Source organism: Solanum pennellii, chromosome 3 (assembly GCF_001406875.1).
Source record: "Solanum pennellii chromosome 3, SPENNV200".
NCBI lineage: Eukaryota > Viridiplantae > Streptophyta > Magnoliopsida > Solanales > Solanaceae > Solanum > Solanum pennellii.
The window spans coordinates 3837884-3860974 of NC_028639.1; the positions used below are offsets into that span (position 1 = coordinate 3837884).

At 27.6% G+C, this 23091-nt stretch overlaps 1 protein-coding gene and 1 long non-coding RNA gene across 2 annotated transcripts; one reads left to right on the plus strand and one right to left on the minus strand.

Annotated features, from left to right (window-relative positions):
• The first annotated feature begins 11500 nt into the window (after positions 1-11500).
• On the plus strand, positions 11501-13822 carry LOC107014932 (BAG family molecular chaperone regulator 1). The gene is made up of 4 exons (XM_015215057.2): positions 11501-12418; positions 12504-12760; positions 12872-13018; positions 13095-13822. Exons 1-4 carry the CDS (start codon positions 12184-12186, stop codon positions 13479-13481), a joined length of 1026 nt encoding a protein of 341 aa, XP_015070543.1. The 5' UTR covers positions 11501-12183; the 3' UTR covers positions 13482-13822.
• Positions 13823-21021: 7199 nt separating this feature from the next.
• LOC114076366 lies at positions 21022-22880 on the minus strand. Its single transcript, XR_003577207.1, has 3 exons — positions 22752-22880; positions 22020-22078; positions 21022-21131 (listed from the first exon to the last, which is right to left on the minus strand). It is a non-coding gene; the product is annotated as an uncharacterized LOC114076366 (long non-coding RNA).
• Between the last annotated feature and the right edge of the window lie 211 nt (positions 22881-23091).

Sequence of the window (23091 nt, forward strand, 5' to 3'; positions counted from 1 at the left end):
ATATATATATATATATAAATGTGTGTGTGTGTGTATATATATATAATCATGATCTTTTGATGCGTTATTATGATTATAATTAGTTGACTTGCAGTTTTTCTAAATCTGTAAAACTTATAATAATAACACTTGAAATTGGAAAAGATGTAAAAATGTATAGCTGTAGTGCATATGCGAGTTTGATCATAGGTTAAATTTTATATTTGCAATCTCTAATTTGGTTATATTATGTCCACATACAAGGATTTCATATTATTTTGCACGTAATTACAACATTTTATTTTCTTTTCAAGAAAGAGTTTGACCAAGACTCAAATGTGGATACAACATCACCCTTACCTAATTAGTTGATTATATTAACTTTCAGTTTGTCCCCAAAAAGATCGATTCTATACTTTAGAATTTCTTTTCTTCCTAGGATGAACTTTTACTGTCTATTTAATTTCCTCATCATATTTATTGTGAGGATTTGCCTCAGTGATACATATACTTTGACAAGACAAATTCAAAGAAAAGTGTCATAACATATGTTATTTGTGTATGATACAATTTTGATTGATAAGATTTAGAGTTAAACTAATGCAATAAAAATAAGCTTGAAGTACTACGATAAAAATAACTTTTAGTGACAATAAATATGCACATAAAAAGAGTGTGAAACCCTTTGCCGACATTAGTTGATTGTCATTGAAATCGTTCTAGGCTTTATGGACATTTGCAAATTAATGAGTGTTAATTGTCAGTTATCACTAAGAAAACATACGTAGAGGCAATTCAGTTATTGTCATTAATTTATTGCAGCTAAAGATCATTTTTGATGTAGTATAGTGCAAGTTTTGTGACATGACACATGAGGATAACATGAAAGCAGTGACGTACGTAAATTTTTTTGTAAATGGTGTCAATATATAATAATAAATAAAGACATAATTGATATGATAACACTATATTAATAAAATTGTTTAAAATTTACTAACAAATAACAACAATCTAGATGACTAAGTTTTAACTTTATAACTTATTATTCTGTTTAATTTCATTTCGAACAAATCATGAATTACTAAAATATCAGAGAAACTATATTCTAGTTCAACTGGTCCAGCTTTTTTATTAGGAATTGAACTCAGGCAGCTAGGACAATTACCGCACTCTAGCCAAATGTCAAACCAGCAAGCCAAGCAACACAGTTGGTTAGGAAGTATCATTTAATTTATTTTATTAGTAATTTTTATTTTATTTTTCAGATTATATATATATATATAATATTAAGAATTTTTGACGAAGCAGTGTCGGGTGATACCCCTAGACATAGAGTGGGTCTGTCCCTACATGAAAGTGAGACTCGATACACATACCATCCAAACGAGAGATAATTTCAAGTATTTTAAGTCTACTATCACAAAAAATGGAAGATTGACTATGATTATGTCATACATCATATTAATGTATAGTAGATAAAATGAAGGTCTGCATTTATAATCTTGTGTATAAGAAGATGCCGTAAAAAGACAAGTTTTATATGATAATGGTTAAACCTACGTACTAGGTTATATGGTGCACAGTGTTGATCAGTCAATAACTCTAACATTGAGAAAATGAAAGCTACAAAATAATGATACTGATCATATTGATGTGTGGCATACTAGAATTCAAGGGGGTAAAATAACTAAGAATTTTAAAATTTGAGCTATTTTTCAAAAATAAAATTTTAAGCTATTAATTTTTTTTTTTGGGAGAGTGGCTAGTTTGGGGGTAGGGGCCAAGATAAGGACAAACTAAATTGATTTTTTAATTTCTTTTTTTTTAATGGGGAGGGTCAGGTACGGAGTGGAGTAGGTACGGAGTGGAGTAAGAAAAAAAGTTGTAATTTGAGGTTGAAAAAGACTTTTGAAAAATATTTTCTTTAATTTGAAGAGAAGTCATTTTCATTAAATTTGAGGAAAATAAGTTGATTTAGAAAATATTTAAGACAACAAAATATGAGAAAAATTTTAGAAAATTATTCTTCTTCGTACCAAATACACCCTATACGTAAGCTCGCACCAACAGAGTTTATAACATATATGTAATAAGATGGAAAACTAATACCTTGCTAATTGTATGGTGGTATTTCATTGTATTGGATTCATTTAAGGGCAAAGATTCAAAAATATCCCTTTAACTTTTATTTATTAGTTGACTTTATTCTTGTCGTTAAAATAAATTTGTTTTTAGTCACGCAGTCTACAAACTTAACACTCGTACCCTTCAATTGAATAGAAAACTCCAAATCAATCAAAATTAATCCAAGTTAAATTAAAATGACATGTTTCTCTTTTAGTCGGAACCTAACCCACTCGAACAAATTAATTTATACCAAATTAAACTGGCGTTTGGTCATAGTTTCCAAATATTCTTGACAAATATCATTGAGTGAAAATTCTAGGTGAAATTTCACCATGTGTTGGTCATAGTATTTGACAAATATATTTTACTTTTGTAGAAAAATATGATTTATAACCATAAGTTTTAAAAATTATCAAAACTAACTATAAGTTTGTATTATAAGTCAACTGGATGTTCTTTGCAAGTCCATGACACTAGAGCAATGTGGTAGTTTGGAGTGAGTGCAACAAGTATCATTCCATACATCGTGAAGTAGACAAAATACATGACTTTGTTACATTGAGCCTATTGTTCATTATTTTTATCAATAATCATATCACCATTAAATATTTTCTGAATATTTCATCCAAGGCCGGCTCTCTGTTAATAAGGCCTTTGCCTTAGGCCCCCAAATTTCGGAGGCCTCAATTTTTTGTCAAGAATAAATTATGTGTTGAAAATTTAATAGAAAAATTGGTTATTTATGATAAAAAGTATAATTTTTAAAAATATATTATTTTATCTTCTTTAACCTCCTTTGTACTTTCTAAAAATAAGAATTAATAGTGAAAAGTGTTGAAAAAAGTGAATTAGAAATTCTTTTTTGTTTCTTTTTATATTTTAGTTTCAAGCATTACTACAAGTATATTAAAATGAGGTATATCAAATGATGAACTTCTTGAGTCAAATTCTATGATTCAAACTCTTATCTTTATTTAATATGTGTCGACTAATTACTTATAGCATTATGTTAACAATACATATAATAATTGTCTCACTAAAATGACGTTTTTTAGTGTTGAGTTGAAAAAATCTCAACGAAAACTAATAACTGAAAAAATAATATTACATACTGATAGTTTTCATCTAAATAGTGTAAGAAAAATAAATTTTGAATAAATACGTATATAAAATTTATTTATATTATAGGTCGCGAATTGAAATTTCACTTTAGGCCCCCAATTACGTTAAGCTGCCCCTGATTTTCATTATTATTTAGTGTTCACATAAAAAATTATGTAATACAACACAAACAAATAGAGACTATTTTTGTAAAAAATAAAAACTAGGGGTAAAATTTTAATTTTTAAAAAATCTCAAATAATAAAATTTGACTTAAAAATACTAGAAAAAACTAGTATTTGAGAATTTGAAATATTTATCAAATAATAACAAATTGTATGAATAAACACTATTTACAAAAAATTTTCAAATATTATTTGGAAAATCTATGACCAAACGGGCCCTAAAACTTTAAACCCATCTCTCTGATCTTACTCATCTGTTCCTCCATTGAAACACTTCATGGTGGATCTCGAGGTTTTGGTGGCGGTGCACTTACTAGTTCAAGCTTTTTAATGATTCCTTCCATCTTTAAAAAAAAAATGATTTCTTCCATCTTTGACTTAGTGGTTGTTTCAATTTTGAAATCAGATGTTGAAATTACTTGGTTTTTTCATTTTCTTGTCAAAACTTAATTTTCGAAGTAGGGCAATTTTATGATAAATATATTTTGAATTATCGCAAATGATATATAGATATCCTTTATCATATTTTTGGGATATTAATGTTTTCGTCGTATAAAAACTAAAGTATATACGTCATTCACGTTAACGGAAGATTATATGGGAACACGTGGCGCAATCTTGTCCGTCAATCTTATATTTAATAAACATCGGGTCAGTGGATATGATTGTGACACGTGCATGTCTGTTATTATAAAGGTATATATGCTTTAATTTTTTAACGGCTTTCCCAAAAGTATAACGAAGAATATCTGCATATCAGAGTATTTTATATATTGGTGATATTTTTTTTTAATAAAAAAAATTAGTTTCCCTATTAAAAATGAAATGGGGAGATTGTTCCATAAAAAAGTAAAATTGAGCAAAGTGCGTCCGATGATTTCAGCATCAAATGTTTCGATGGTGGAAGGAGATGAAAAAGATTAGAGAAGTGAGTTTGGGTCTTAATTTAATAGAATTTATTTGGTTTAACGAGTTTGATCGAATTAAAAGAAAAAATAATTCACTTCAATTGAAATTGAATAATTTTAGTTGATTTGAGACTTTCCATCCAATTGAGAGTTAATATCTCATATGCTCACTCAACTATGCACTCTTCTCTCATAAAGTCATTTAACTTTCAATTTTCACTCAAAAGTCACTCAACTATGCACTTCTTTCTCAGAAAGTCACTCAACTTTGAATTTTAACTCAAAAATCACTCAACTGTCCACTCTTTCCTCAGAAAGTCACTCAATCTATTAAATTATTTTTTTAACTAAAATTTATTGATATTAATTATTTATATAACAAATCAAAAAATTTTAAAAATAAAAATACTATTTAAACCATTTAGTGATCCACCCCCGTAACCCGACCCATTAAAAAGCATGATATGACCCATTTTATTTTGTCTTTAATCCTAATTCAAGGTTTAAAGAGAGAGATTAATTTAGGATTAAAGATAAAATAAAATGGGTCATATCATATTTTTTAATGGGTCGGGTTAGGTGGGTGGATCACTAAATGATTTAATTTATTTTTTAAAATTTTTGGTTTGTTATATAAATAATTAATATCAATAAATTTTAATTAAAAAATAATTTAATAGATTGAGTGACTTTCTGAGGAAAGAGTGAATAGTTGAGTGACTTTTGAGTTAAAATTCAAAGTTGAGTGACTTGCTGAGAAAGAAGTGCATAGTTGAGTGACTTTTGAGTGAAAATTGAAAGTTGAGTGACTTTCTGAGAGAATAGTGCATAGTTGAGTGACCATCTGAGGTATTAACTCTCCAATTGAGGGGCATGAGCAATAAGTTTGTGGTCAGCAAGGGTAAGAACAATTTTATTTTAACAAGTAAAATCAACTAATAAATGAAAGTTGAGGGGTTATTTTTTACCCTTCTCCCTTCATTTAAATATAATATCGATTTTGATTGCTATTTAAATTTTATTTTATCGTATTTTTAAATTTATTATTATAAAACAAAAAAAAATCCTATTTTTATATAACAATCAATTTAATGTGATTGTGTCGAAACCTTAATTTTTTCTTCTCATTTTATCTTTACTTATTATTTAATAATTTTATTTTATGTTTAATCCTATTTTTTAAAAGTAGCTATATTCTATACTCTACTTTTTATTATTCTTCAAATTATTACATGTGACATTATACAAAAAAAATGATAAAAAAATAATAGAACTTATTTAATATTAATTAAAATAATATAACATAACATTATACAACACAAAAACAATACAATATATAAAACACTATGTAATAACTATCAAGCAAAGTCCGTACTCATCATTTATTATGAAGAAAAATAGCAACCTCTTATTTAGGACAAAAGTTTCACAGAATTATTAGGTGTAAATTGAATAAATATAATTATAATATCGTATATGATTGTATGTTGACAGTGGCTAGCCCTATATGGTCCATCGAACATCTTTCGTTAAAAACTCTATTTATATTATGCATATAAATATCTTTATAAAGTATATCAGTCAACAAATATTTTTTCATACGTATATATTAAATTTCAAAATGCTTAATAAAATTTCTAATTTCACGCCACTGTGTGTTAAGCCTGGTGGTTGCCATGTCTAGTCGATTATTATCACCCGTTATAAGAATGGATTAAAGTTTGGACTTTTGAGTTTAACGTACGCAACTATGATTTCCAAAATAAATCATAACTCTATTTAGAGGTTTTAATTAAGAACCTGAAAAAACTGCTCAATTGCCCCATTATTTGCATTTAATTTCCACATAAAGATTATTGCTTCTACTACGTTCTATTTTAAGTGATTTTCCTTTCATAATAATAAAAATTTAAGAAAAAAGCTTTTTGTTTAATTTAAAATTTTTATCTATAATAAGTTATAGATATAAAAGGAATTTGATCTATAACAAGTCATTGATATTATATGAATATAAATAATTAAGTTAAATAAAAACATCTAAAAATGAAATTAATTTTTTGACGTATCACATAAGTTTTTTGAACCCAAATACCATGTCAATGGATTTTCGGAGATAAAAATATGATCAAGTTGTTTAATAATTAGGAATATCGTTGGATTTGATTGATGTACAATTAAGTTAGCCAACAATGTAGACGAACTAGAGAAAATTAAGTCTATACGTATATGTTTATGATCACTTGATGCATGTATTATGTTTCTATAGTTTGTTAGTCATCAAAGTCGTCAAACTAAAATGTTTAAAATTATTCACATACACAAAAGATTATGAGAATTATGTACGCATTTGTATTTATATAGTTTGTTAGTCATCAAAGTAGTCAAACTAGTACGGTTAAGAAAAATATGCACGCATAAAATTGTCATTTATCTATGAAGGTTAATTAAATGCATATATTGAAAAATAAATAGATAAATTGACTTTCTTTATTGGTAGAACTTAAAATTTTTTATCCAAAGGTAAATATATCATTCTACGAATAGTGAAAATTATGAGGTAAATTAATATTTTCAATCAAACATATATTGTATTTTCAAAGATGTCGTATATGTTGGTCAAAATTATTTAATTGCATATTAAAGATTTAAAAAATGACATTTAAATTATGATAGTGTGTCGTAGTATCTACCTAAAAGATAATTACGATGTACTTTTATCGTTTTACTGAATTCACATTATTTTTATAAGTGAGCGTGTATCTATTTGCAGTTATTCATCTTCATTCACATGTTTCTTTTGTTACTGTGTTCAATGGATTGAACTTCTTTGAATGACATGAACAAGTGTGGTTTCACTTAGGTGTGATAGATCTTGACTTGGCTTTGCTCAATGACAAACCTACTGCCATTACTAATAAGAGCAGTGAGAATGAGAAGTCTTTTCATAAATCATGGGAACACTCTGATATATTGAGTCTTATGTTTATGCGAACGACTGTTGCTAACAACATTAAGAGTAGTTTGTGAAAGAATATTTTCGTTCTGTCTCCATGTATATTTCTCTTTATGCGTCTGTTCCAATTACAGCCTCGATAAAGTAACGTAATTTTGCTTTAGATTTAAATCATGTATTAACAAGTTGAAGTCTTTTTACCATTAAGTTTTGCCAATTTTGCCGATGACAAATAAAACATATATCTCGAGTATAGTTCCATAAAAGGGGATTAGGGAGAATAGAGTACGTACGTAAATTTTTTTCTTACCTAAAAGATAAAAAAATTTATTTATAATAAATCATTGATTTAAAAAAAAATAGTTCAAAACAATCATGAAAAAAGAAATACACTAGTAAAAGTGAAAGCATAACAAAACATTCATGTGATCATTAGTAACTACAACTGCTAATACGATAAACAAGAAACTAAAAAAATAATACTATAACTACTAATATATAGGTAAGGATATCAAGTGAAGACACTAGTACGTACTTCCTAACCTTGGGTAATAATTTATATTAGGCACAAATCAACTTTAACCTAAAATTAGTTTTTATTCACGTGATATTATTTGATTTGTTTAATTTTGGTTATTCCCATCAAGCCAAAAAGAAAAATATATTTAATCAAATTTAATTTACTTGTCTTTAATTCCATGTTTACAAATATAACTTAATTTGTACCTACTCAAATTTTCCGACAAACAATCCTAATCTATGCCCTTCATATATATATATATATATAAAAGGAGAAAGATGGGTGATAGATAAACAAGATGGCATTACTCTAATCAGTCAATTACAAAAAGAATGACATATAATATATTTAGTAATAATTTAATTTACAAACATGGATTGTGATACATTGGTGGAAGTGTTACACCCTTACTTAGGATGTCTCGAGTTCGAGCCCGGAGTATGGAAAAATCATGTTGGGAGTGCAACTCTCAAATAGGTCTTGCAGAGCGCTATTCGAATTTAATCGGACCTCTAATGTGGGCTCCAAACACTGGATGGAAAACAACAACAAAAATTAATTTCAAAATATTCATTTTACTTTTGCCGATATCATTGATATGATTTATAACTACACATATATTATCACTATTTTAAATCACAAATTTCAAAAAATTTCTTTCTTTTTTAAATTCTGTATCCAATTAAACTAAATCATATAAATCATGATAAATCAAATATAATATTTACCAATATTAGGAGGAAGTAAAAATGAGGTAACATCCACCATATATGCAAACATAAACTATTGGCAAGTTGTCACTTGTCGACGTAAGAAGGTAAAATATCAACATCACAAAATTTTGAAGTTGGATAAATTAAAATTCAAACTTTAATCCCACTGAATTTCTACGAAACCACTGCTACGTACGTTCTACCAAATAAATAAACTATAACTACTTTATTCACTCAATTAAAATAATTCAAAGTGTCGGTACACTGTCTCTTTTTAAAAAATTAATTTAATCATAGACAAACTCCAAAATAATATATATTCCTGCTTGCCCACAAGAGAAGCTAGGGAACCCTAATAATACTTAATTAGTTAATTGATGAAATAATATGCTACTTATTTTGTCTTAATTTTGTTTGACATCAATACCATTTATAGAGTGATGATCATGGTAGTATTTTTAGTATGTTTTAAACTACCAAATTAAAAATTACTTCACTACATTTTAAGCAATTTTTGAATCTATTTGTTTTATTTTATTTAAAAGAATCATACAAAATTCATACGATGTCTTTCGTTTTAGGTATTTAATGTTTGAAATTCATTAGCTCAATTTACCTAAATTTGTTGTTGGTAGATTCTTGAGAAATAATGTACTTTAATGAAAATTGCTTCGAAAGAGTGAGCACTTTGACTAAATTATTTGGAAAGTTTTTTTGTTAGCTGTTTGTATTTGACCATGTTTTAAATATCAAATAAAACAAATTATTATTCTGTTCGTTCATTTTTATTTGTCATGTTACGCTTTTCAAATCAATTTCACTAACTTTCAAAATTTGATATTTAAACAAAAATTTAGATATTCAAAAAACTATATGTTAAACGTAGTATAAATTACAAATTTTTACATATCAATATGATAAAAAAATATATCTGAAAATGTTAGTCAAACTCCTTATAGTTTGACTCTAAAAATAAAAATCATGACAATAAAGTGTGGACGAAGCGAATATTAATTAATTATTTTTATCTTCAAAAAAATATTAATTATGAAAATAAAATACTCCATGACCATAACAATACTAATACTACTACTAATAATAATAAATAAATAAACAAATTAGTCAACAGAGAAAGCAAATAACGACCGGCCCCTACACATTGACCTTTTTATACACAAGTGGGTTGTACCGTCACCATCGGACCACGGTATTCACACAGAAAAATAGAGGACCACGTGGGAATCATATCAACGGTCAAAAAATTGACATGTGGAATTGATAGCAAAAGCTGCGCTCATCCAGCCGTCCAAATAGTGTCGGTGGAGATTTGGCATGGCTTCCAAGAGAGGTAATGTTAAAGATACAGTCACCGTTGATTGCTTGTCGGGTTTTCATCGTCCAAATAAATTGACACATGTAATTAAATAAAAATATATCATTTAAAATATGAAAAATAAATATATTTACTAAAAGAAGGCATACAATTTTTAGTATATATAGTACGTATTAAATAATATAATTTTTTCTCAAAGTAGTTCGAATAAAATAAAATTCGAGCTCTTAACTGGCTCCGCCCCTGTATCGTAGGCGTTATTGTTTTGTATGGTTGGCAATGGTACGTTGACGTAGTACCTCAATTAAGAATATAGTTTTTTTCTTTCTAAAAAAAATAAATCTTAAATTTAACTTGTGTGTATGTATATACCTATAAAATAAAGAAATTTTGCAATATTAGTACGTTTCGTCTATTATAAACCTTTACTAGTATGTATACTTGTGATTATTATTTTTTAAAGTATTCTAAAAATGTAAAAATCTTGTCTCAGTTAGTACTTTCTTTCTTTTCTTATTCTTTTTAAACTTAATATGCTTCTTAAAACAATATAATTAATTTATCACAATGATTTATATTGATTAATTAATTTATATTGATTAATTATAGTCTTGGAATATTTTTTTTAAAAGAGGGAAGTAGTATATAAAGGTTAAACGCATACTTAAGTATTATCTTTTCAGTCTGAATGACAATTGGGTCCCTAGTACATTAACTTTTGGAGACTAGACATGAAGGCTGCTAAAAATACATAAATTATAAATTTAACTGACTAAAAAACAAAAACATTACCCCATTTAGACTACTTTTTATTCTTTTAGGTAAATTTTTCTTTTGTTAAAATTTACTTATAGTATCTTAAAATTTTAAATAAAAAAGATTGGGGAATAATTGATTGTAGTATATTATTTGAAGAAAAAGTCTGCCTCACACATGGACTAATTGACAAAAAATTATACTGTGCCAAAAAGCTGGTTGCCATGTTGGTGATTTTTTATGGTCAAATTCAAAGCTCTTTAAATAATGCATTTATTTTAAATTTAGTAAAGGAATAAATAAAACTGTAGACCAACTTAATTTTTTTTTGTAAAAGAAAAGGTAAGTAGAATTAATTAATACCCAAGTGATTAATTTCCCTTTAGAGTAGTTAAAATAGGAAATTGTTTAAATATTTTAGCAAAATCGGTTCAATGAAGTTGACCAAACTATTCACCTTGTCCGCAGTTACTAAAATAATTTTTTTTCGATTATTCTGATAAAATATATATATAAAAAAAAAAAAGCGACGCTTGAACTAAACCTCAAAAACCTATGTTGATGAAAGGGATTTTCCAACTGTTTAAAAATTTTATTTTTGACAATTTTTTTTTTTTGGTCATGTAAATTAGGTAAAATCTTAAATATGTTGCTTAGTTTTCTAGATTGTATTTTATATCAAACATGGTAATTTTTCGATAGACTTTAAACACAAGGCTTTTGGCAGCTTCTCTGTCTGCCTTCCTTTTTTTTCCTTATATATTTGTCATGACTTACTCTAGAAATATACATATAAAGTGATGCCCTACCAATAATTAAATAGACTACCAAAGTTCAATTCTTTTTTATAGTATTATTATTATAATTATTATTATTATTATTATTATTATTATTATTATTATATAATGTAAATGTGCAGTAGAGTTCTCACCTATTTTCTTCTATTTGCTGTCCATTCATTTATTTATACATTTTTGTAGTATCGTATTTTTTCCATCTCTCTCTGTCCCCCATCTTCTTCCAGCCTTCTCCACACACACACAAAAAAAAAAAAAACCAATCAAAAGAGAGAAAAATATTAGTTTTTTTTTTGTTTCTGATCTATTTCAAGTTTTCAACATTGATACTAAAATTCATTGTTATCAATTTTTTCAATCGGATAAATCGGTTTATTTTGCGATTTTTTTGTACCGATAGTTTCACTTTTGGTGCTTATCCATTTGATTCTTTAACGAGATCTACCATTTTTGTTTTGTCTACTTTTTCTACTGCATTTATCGGCGGGTCGCCGACAGAGTTTTCTTGATTCTCCGGTTATTTCTTTTATTCTTTCGGTTAATAGACAAGTGATAATAGCTGGAAAGTTTGGCAGCAGTGCGTCTGGTGTTTTGCTGTTCCTTTCTTTTCTTCACGCGTGGCGTTCCTCTTAATGCTTAAAACTCTGTTTTTCTAACTGGTTTTGGATTTGGGAAAAGATAAATGGATATGTACTGTGAAGTCAATGGTTTGATCTAATTTCTGAAAAATTCAACGTCAGCAAATATTTTTAAAATTTAATTTCTTCGTAATAATCCTCTGTATTACCATTACCAAAAAAAAAATAAAAAAATGATGCGAATGAAGACCAAAACCACCGCTATGCCACCGATGATGAACGATAATTCCGCCGCCGGTAGAGACCGTGCTGCTGCCGACAACAAATGGGAAGTCCGACCCGGTGGAATGTTGGTTCAGAAGCGTAACCCGGATGCGGAAAACCGTCCTCCTCCACCTCCGATTCGGGTCCGGGTTAAGTATGGGTCAATTTACCATGAAATCAATATCAGTCCTCAAGCAACTTTTGGTAAGTCAAACCCAAAAAAAAGATAAAGAAGTTCTTTTTTTTCCTTTTCATAGTTGAATTTATTGTTATTGTTATGGAATTGAAGGGGAATTGAAGAAGATGTTAACGGGGCCGACAGGGCTGCACCACCAAGATCAGAAGTTATTATACAAAGACAAAGAAAGAGACAACAATGCTTTCCTTGATATTTCTGGTGTTAAGGATAAGTCGAAGATTGTTGTAGTTGAAGATCCACTTTGCCAAGAGAAACGGTACCTTGAGTTGAGAAAGAATGCTAAGATGGAGAAGGCTGCTAAAACTATAGCAGACATCAGTTTTGAAGTCGATAGGCTTGCTGGACAGGTAAAAATTCAATTCTTTGTATTGTCGGCGTATATATTCATTTTATTGGTTTAGGCTTAGGGATAGATAAGATATTCGCGTAAAGCTTATATTTATGTTTGGATTGGTTAGGTGTCTGCGTTCGAATCGATAATTTCAAAAGGTGCGAAAGTTGTAGAGAAGGATTTGGTTAAAGTGATTGAGTTATTGATGAATCAATTGCTTAAATTGGATGGAATTGTAGCTGAAGGTGATGTTAAATTGCAGAGGAAAATGCAGGTAATTTTGTGCACTAGCAGAGCGATTCGTTGCTTTAGAGATGGGACTAAAATATAGTATATCTGTTATTGCACAGGTGAAAAGAGTGCAAAAATATGTTGAAACACTAGATGTGTTGAAGATGAAAAATTCAGCACCATCAAGAAACGGGAACCATATTCCGAAACAAGAATCCTCCCCATCTCCTCAACAGCATCACCGTAGGTACTCCAACGATCAAGCATCATCCCCTGTTCAAAACCAGAATGGCAGCAGGCATTCATTCGCCAATTCGCCTACACAAGCGAAACATCAGGAGCCATCCAGGCACTCAGCCTCGGGTTCTGTTGTCATAACTACACAGTGGGAAACATTTGATCCCGCACCAGGGCCATTACTGGATCATGACTCAACCACGACGCCAAGTAATAATAACAATCATGCTTCCTATGCTCAACCTCGATTCAATTGGGATTTGCTTTGAAATAGTAAGTCTTGGTAGAAGGAAAAAAAAGTTTTATCTTTGCTTATTAGTTTTAAGGGACTGTTTGGGTGTGAAATTTCTTGTTTCCACAAGTTGGTTTGGTTGGTACCTATTCTCCAATTCTTTTTTTTGTATGTAGATTCCCCTGTTTCATATGATCATCAATAATTGGGAGTCACTACATAAGGTTCCATCATGCTATATCACCAATTTACAAATTGTAATTTTTTGTCTTGTTGATAAGCCATGATATAATAGGAGGCATTCATATGTAGAATGTTGATACTTTGAAATATGAGTAGCCAAAAATTAAAAAAACATTTGCATTTTGCTCAATTAAAGTATATCTATCTATCTTTTTTACTTTGTTAAAGTTAAGCTAAGCTAGAAAACATAGATTTTTGATGATTGATCTTTATTCCTTGCTTGTTGTGAAGGGTGCAAAGTGACAAAAGGGAACATGAACTAGTTGGATTTCTTATAATTGATTAACTAACACATCCAAATGATAGAAGGTTGTTGGAAAAAAGGAAAATGATGACCATGTGTTTAGTTTAACCATTAAAATAAACACCTTCTTCATATCTAGATCTAATGATTAGTCTAAGGTGTTTTTTTTTTACTTTCTGTTTCCAATGTCTAGGTTTCACCTTGAGGTTTTTTATACTTCTATGATCCATTTGCTTCTTCACCTTGCTTAGATTTGAGTCGCACTCTGGCAGACAAAAGTGAAATAAATTATATGAAGATAACTTTACTACTATTGAGAAACTTTATTACTATTGAGAAATGATTAGGGTAGTTTAAGTAAATATCATCATACAATTTGACGCAAGTGTAATAAATTATACGAAGATAACTTTACTACTCTTGTGAAACAATTAGAGTAGTTTAAGCAAATATCATCATACAACTTTTTCACGTACGTAGTAATTATTACATAGAGAATCTTACAAATGTTCACATCCTATATCTAGCGTATTTTTTAAAAATAGAAAAACTATGGTAGCATGATTTAAGTATTGAGTAATAATATTTCTAAACTTTAGCATTAAATAATAACTGATTCCCTAAAAATAGATGAATGTAACCTATGCCATCATTACTCCACTTTCTCGATTCGTTTTGGAAATTAATTTTCTAAATCCATATTAGAACAAACTACAATATTCAATTCAAGATGACAATATTCAGTTTTAGATATATTATATTTAATTCAAAACTGTAGTGTTTCTATTAACAAAAAAAAAAGTATTCAAACCACAATTAGATTATTTTTTTTTTTAAAAAAAAAACCACAACGTTTAAAAAGACTTAAATATTCAATTCTACACCACAATACTCAAATTGAAACAGCATTATTAAACAAAAAATAGAATATTATGATCAAACTACGTGTAGTTTTTAATATTCAAATATTGAGTCTGGGAACTTTCAAAAAATATATAGAGGAACTGATTAAATATTGTTATCGATTTTATTGGGAAATTATAGTTTTTAAAGATGATAAAAGAAACTGATGAGGTGAAATAGGTTTAAATTTGACCTATTAAAATTTTAAATGAGCTATGACTAAAATAAAATTCCTTAAAAGATGATTACAGAAATATAGTATGCAATTAAAAATCTTAATATTGTCAGTGAATGAAATTTAGATATAATAAATTATGCTATGCCTAAGTCAGCTCTCATGCTATACAAATTCGAATAAAAACATGGAAAATGCACAATACAAGGGTGATTTAGTTGTAAACGAAATGAGTAAATATTATGGAATATTAGAGTTTATTAACATAGAAATATTACGTTCAAACTTTTTATTTGTCTAAATTTTGATAGATCGAATTATCTGATACATATGTTGGGAATGATGATAATTTCGTTATGTTTACCAAATCACGCACAATTTTGTCCAATTTCATATTTGAAATGTATGAATTGTTGATTTTTCAATAGGATATATGTACATTATGTGTTTATTGTAATTGACAAGATATACGCAAATCGATTCAACATTCCCGCTATCATTATAAAATATAAAATAGTGAATGATTATTGGTTTATTTGTAGTAACTAGAAAACAAGGTGTCACTTGCATTTTGTTATTGGTTCATCTTCAACTAATTTCTTTGACAACTCATGATACATCAAGGAATCCCTCATTCTACATTTGGGTAATCTAACCACTATAATATGGTTCCAAAATTTAAGCACCTCACATGCTATGCTAGTAAACAATTGGACCTAACATCCAAATATAATTATTTTAACACAAATTATGAAGATTAATTAAGGGTATATATGATATAGAGAAAAATGGTTATTTGATTGTCAGACTTCTATTAAAGAAATAGAAAAAATAAGTTGTATAAGTGATATTTTATATTTATTATTTTCTTATCGTTCAGTATTGAAATATAAATTTTAAGTTCCTTATATTATACTTGCCAACGATTTAGATCTATATTATCACTATTAATCATTTAATTCGGATGTCTCAAAGGCCAACATATATTTATGCAAACATTTTATTATGTACACCCCACATTAAGGAACAACGTGAAACTCATTCAACAAAATTTTAATGGGGAATTAGCTCTTGTATTCTTATTTTGTGCTAGTCTTAAATTTATGTCTCATAACAAAATAAAATAAAATTATTAGAATTTTTGCATTATAATATTTAGAGAGAAGTACTAAAACCCCTTCTAAACTTTGGCGTTCGTATCTAAACTTTTAACGGCCTTAAAACACCTCGTTACTTGACTAACTAAACCTAAATATGCTCCTGATTTGCCACGTGACATAGAACTTCAATACTTCTATTTTTTCTTCCCCCGTCCACAATAGGAGTTTATAATAGGAAAAATCACATAAATAATGTGTTTAAGACCCTAATATGTTGTGTTTACCGTACAAAATATAACTTACTAATTTGTTTCTCCCGTAGAATTTTTGAAATTTAAAAAAACGTCCTCACATGAATCGCAGCAAAAGATACGAGTGTTATAACGTATTGTTATGCATATATATCTTTGTGCAAAATACTCTATAAATTAAATTGAAAATTTGAAAAGGCAATATCTAAAATCTGCATTATAATTAGGAACATGCATATCTTTGTAAAAATATGGACTTGTTCATATCAGGCCCAACTCAGCCATGTGTATAAGAGATGTTAAAGTCAGCTCGTGATTAAGAGCCCATCTGGGATGGGCTTTTAGCTTTTAGCTTTTAAATTTTAATGAGATACAAAATTTAGAGTAGTTTTTGGAAACTTATCGAAATTTCACTACTTTAGAATTAATTGCGTATATACATCCTAGTTTATAATATTTTGTATCTTACCAAATTTTGGTGCATTTAGATACATCTATGTATGTGTAATTTGTTCTTGATATATTGTATCCATGTAGATTCACATTTATATGGAAAAACAACAAAATTTGTTTGTCACTCTCCTATATATATATATATGTATAGTATCATAGATACATGTGGAACACTCTATGAGATACATGGTCTCGCCCCTCTCTCTCCATTTTAGTGTATCTTGCCGCAAAAATACAAATCTATGTGTATTTTTCCCAATATATTATTACAAAAATTCTTAATTAATGATAAAATATGTAATTATTTAAAGGTATACGTAGAATTAGTATATACAGTACAAATATATCTCTAATAGGATGGTTCTACCTAGTCTATAAACTACGTAATTTTAAGACAACTAACTCCAACTTATTGTTTTTGACTTATTTTGGCCTAAAAACTGTTTTGCATTGATTAATTTTGTATATTTTTATCTCATAAATTAAGCTCTAAGACTTAAAAAGTGTTTTTTATATTCTGAAACTTAAAAAATACAAGCAATCCAAAGGGGCTCTATGTCATAAGCCCAACAACTACTGAAACTACAATATCTGGAAAAATAGTATGGGCCAGCTGAAAAACGGGCTCTATGTCATAAAGAGTTCATCACGTAGTAAGATTAATCTTTTAAAATATATCATTTTTTTAATTATACGCAATAATCTCAATAAGCCGTAAAACTTCATGCATTGTTTCAGTTGATGTTTAAAAACTTTATGCAATTAACTTATCTACATAATATACGCTCAAATCGGTTCGTATATTTTTATCACTTCATGCATGTTTCAGTTGGTATATTTTTATCCAACGGCATCTATAATACACTAAGGCTAAATAGTGCACTTGATGGATATTGACATATTTAGCTTGATAAAAGTTTTTCCTTTTTTTTTTTACTTTGCGTGCACCCATGTTCTATAAATCATAGACCCGTCTCTATAGACGCTAATGAACATGCATAATAATTATCTCAGAAAATATTTATCTCACAAAATATGAATTGAAGGTGTCTAATTGCTCAATTGAAATATGTCATAATTCGAACATTTAAATTAAATTTACTGACAAATTTAAGAGTCCGTCCATATATTATTTGTTTATTTATTCATTTCGTGTTTCTTGTTTTGATATCATATACAAAGTCTCTTAGTTTTGAAGTATAATTATCTGGAATTGCGAAAAAGGAATGAAATAGTAACATGTGTACTATTTCTTGGACTTCATCGAATCCCAACTCAAACCTTAAATATTCACAATGGTACAAATCCATAATTCCTGATTTTGTCTCGAATTCTGCAGGTATTTAAGGAAGATTTAACATTAATTAAATACCTAGTTAGTACTATTATTTCAATTCTAATTAAATAATACTATGAAGCAAAACCTAAGTAGGCTAGAGGTCTCCTACGTGCAAATTATTAAAATATGAGAAGTACACGATTCCAATTATTCTAAAAAAAATAGATAATATTAGTCCAACTGTATAGACTAAGTAAGAATTTTAATTTAACGAGTTCTGACTTTTATAACAACGATTTGAAATGTCAACAACTAGATTATAAACTTAATATCTAGACATATTTAATAAACTTCTTAATACAAATATATTACTTAATTAAAAATTATTAAATTCGATCGAACTAAAAGTCTCCGCAATAATATTCACCTTTTACGATGAGGATTTAATTTCTTGAAGAAGAAAGTCACTATCGATTGAGTAAAAGTAGTGAATAAGGGATATCCCATAAGTGGCCCAATTGACGTTATATATGGGAGAGTGGCCCAATGCCTCAACTTGTAGGAAAAAACCTTTTTTTTTTCTATACTATTAATAGGAGATAAGGTTGTTTAATAATGGAACCAAGTCAAAAAGATCTATCACTTTGGGAGTGGATATATAATACTAAGTTATATATAGACCATATTTTTACGAGTTCAGGAGAATTTAATAATTTTTATACGTATAAATATATCCTGTATTTTTATGAAAAGTTTATAATATGATAAATAAAACTTAGTTTACTCTTATTATATTATTTTATGATTAATGTGAGAATTTATAAATTTTAAATTTTGAATTTGCTTGAAACGGAGTCTCGATTTATTTTTGACATCAAAATAAACATTAATGCTGTCTCACCGATCCCAACACGAATATATATAGTTTATCTATTTATCTTCAATGTAAAATAATAATATTTTATAATACTATTGAATTAAGGAACACACAGTTTGAAGCACTTATCTGTGAATAGAGCCAAAGAATTTGGGCATACATCTTTTTCCAATAGTCTTTGTCATCCTCACACATGTATAATAATAATTAATTGATATTCATCTTCTCCCCTTTACGTGATCTTTTTATTTCTTTAGTTATTTACGTGATGCGTACGTACGATAATTCAATTTTACTAGGCGTACTTACTTTATAATAGTAGGGAGTTGTGTTTTATTGACGATGTAACAGTTTTTCTATCGTTACAAGATAATAATAAGATCTATGTATACTCGATTTACTTAAACTATTTAGCGGATTTTCTCCTTTTCATGAATAAGCAAATTACGTTCAAAACTCAACCAAGTCGAAAAACAAAAAGAAAGCTACCACTTGTTATAAGTCGTTGAAAATCACACGTCTACTTTGAAGACTTAATAAATTGTTCAACATGTGAAGAAAGAATTAAAGTTTGAGGATAATGCATCTATTAATTTCTCACTTTTGATTGTTTATAATTAGTTATTTACAAGTGATAAGACTTAATTGATATGATCTGTTATTTTTAAATTATAATCGTAAGTTAGTAGTGGATATGGACACACACCATTTGACTCGAATTTTAGATCATAGAGGTTTTCATTATTAAAGCAATATAGTTTTAATCATCATTCATTACTTGTCCATTTTTTAATCGACACATTTATTAAAAAAAAATAATTGCTATAACAAGTTTATCATTTTATCCTTATTAATTAAGAAGTTGATGAATTAAAAACTTAAAATTTTTAAAAATTTCTATTTTTTTCAAAAAGTCCTATTTTTTTCTTCAAAGTAATCAATTTAAGATATAACAGGTAAAAAAACAACTAAAAGTAGACAAGTAATTAAAGATAAAGTATAAGAGTATTATTATATAAAGAAAAAACAACAATCCTTAAAAGCATTATCATTTTACTAAATATGCACAAAAATTAATTTAGAATCCAATTGTTAACAATCGATATCTCTATCTTAGAATTTGGAATTCATATAGTTTATATGTGACATCGCTTCTAACTAACAGTTGAAAAGATGCATATTTACGTAATTTTTTTTCTTATACTATCAATAAAATTTGACATATCGTAAAATATTAGTTTTCACTTTTATAAAGTACTTACTAATCCTCACAATCCTCGCTTGTTAATCTACGTGTACATGTAGATTTTAAAAGATATACAAATACCAATACATATATTTCCTTCGTCTTGCACCCCTCTTATATCATATCCATCAATATCAAGATTAATAATTGGGAAATTTTTCTAAAAATTGAAACATTACCATATTTATACGTTTAAATAGAAATAATATCAAAATTTTAATAATTTGAATAAATATTATAAAATGAAGGTAATCAAAATGTATGATACAAGTGTAATATACCTTTCGAATTCGAAATTCAGACAAGTCAATTTTTTATATCTCTTAAATATTTTAAATTGTCAATTATTATAACGTATACTATAATTTAAGAAAAATATAAAAATTTCATATGTAAATTCTTAATTAAAATTAAATTATTTAATTTTTAAAAAATAATAAATATCACGTAAATTCGAAAAATGTAAAGGGAGAGGAAATTTAACACGAGGGTGCAATAGGAGTTGTTACTTTTAAGGCAAATCCCAAGTTGGACACGGAATTTTAGTCATTAGTGGTACTGTCTGCAAAACAGGGAGCTACTGCCTCTCTTGTTGCAATTATTCCCGTACCATATATCCCATTATCGATAATCTATTTTTTCATCTTTTCATCGTGATAAATGATTTCGAACGAAAAAAAGATTATTTTAAAATTATAAATTTTTAAATTTATTTATTTTACTCGAAGGATAATATTAATTTTATCTAGATTACATGAGGTAAAATAAAATATTTTATTATAAAATTTGAAATGATTGACCGCTTGATCACGTCCTCAATCGACTTTGGATGCCTTTATTAATTCTTCCTTTTTTTTTTCTTCCTTTTCTTGTCATTTTTGTAAAAGCGATATGCCAAACTTATCAGCTCCAATTCCTAAAAAAAAAAAGGCAGATACGAAGAATGAAAAAGACTAAATCACCTTTTTTTTTTCCATTTCCACTAATATTTTATGACCAATCACAAACTTCATGGGTTGCGTAGGATACCCATTTTCTGTAAAAGAGATTATTCCGTAACTTTTGCAACATATTTACGGGATTAATTGTTTTTAAATTTTTAAAAATATATTTTTTATATTTTTATAACTATTTAAGAGATTTGAAAAACATTTTCTTCTATTTAAATGATAAGAACTCTCTACTTATACGACTTAGATATTCCGAGAAATTTCATTTCTTCATACTAAATAGCTTCCATAAAAACAGAAGGAATTGAGATTTCTTACTAACTCAATTTGATTAATAGAAAATGATCATTTCAAATTTCTTATGCATAAAAATAAAAATATTTTAAAAAACATAAATATATATTTTTCTTGTAAAGAGCTCAAAGAAGAACCATCAAATAATTAAGTAACTTGCACTCAGAGGCTGAGCTAAGTGGGGGGTTTGTAAGTTCTGATGAAATCACTTGCCTTTTCATATATTCTATATTTGTATTAAAAAATTAAAAATATATATGTGTATTAACTTGTGAACTCCTCACAAAATTGATTTAGAATCCTCAAACACTTAATCTTGGCTCCATCTCTGCTTGCACCATATGATTATGTTAGCAATAAATTCAGAATTTAAATTTTATAAATTTATTTAAAATATTCACAATGAACTCATTATTTTCAAAAGTATATGAAACCACGTTAAATTTAAAGATGCTTATACTCCTTATCGAAAATATTAAATTAAAATGACTCGAATATATATGGAAACGGTGGAGCCAACCCTGGATACTGAAAGGCACCAGATTTGTATAGAGTCTTACAAATCTGTTTTGACGTATAACGGTGGAATCCACTTTGCATTAAAGTGACGATCATGTACCTAAAATTGCAGATAAAATAATAATTCAATTCAAAGAAAGACTGTTTCCAAAACGGGAGTATCATATTCTTTTGTGGTTATGAAAAAGGAAAAAGGTGAAGAAACAATTTATAAAAAGGGAAAGGGTTAAAAATATTTTAAAATTATGTGAAAGAAATAATAATGTCTTTTGTTTATAGTTTGGCTCAAAAATATTTTCATTGTCAATATCTTAGTTTAAAAATGTCTTTGCAGTCAATATTTTGATCCAGAAATACCCCTATTATCTACAAAATGGGTTAAATGTATCCTTTTCTAAATTAGTACATTATTTTTTCTTTTTTAAACATGTCTTTTTCGTAATTAAAATACTATTGAAGAACACTATTCTTATTTTCTTTCTTCTATAATCACTTAAAATATGAAAATGTTTTGAAATACTTTTTTCTTCTTAATCTCATTTTATCAATTCAAATAGAATAACATCATATACTCTTTCAACAGATAATATGTGTCATATATATAAGATCATAATATATCCATCATTAATTTATATATATAATGATAAAAATAATAATAACTAAGAAATATTTTTTTTAATTTTTTTCGAGTTGAAATAAGATAAACATTTGCTAATTTTAGAAAGATTATTAGAAAAAAATGTGTTAAAACAGAAAATAAAATACATATTTACCTTTAGATTGTTAAGTCTCATATCTCCACTTTTATGAGACAAGAGAAACCGAAATTTTGATGATACATAATTGATCAAAACTCAAAAGGAGAGGTGAAAAATAGAAAGAAACGATACTGCAAAGGCTGAGCCAATATTCTTTATTTATTTACACAAAAAAAATTGCAGCCTTAGCTTGTGAATCATCATATCATGCATTCACCACTTCTTTACTCCATAATTTACGCCCAATGCGTTGTCGAATTTCTATTGCATTAGAAAAATTTTAAAAAATAAAGGAATTTTGAGTCTTAATTACTAATTATAGCGATAATTTGACTAATTTATTGAACGTTTTAGT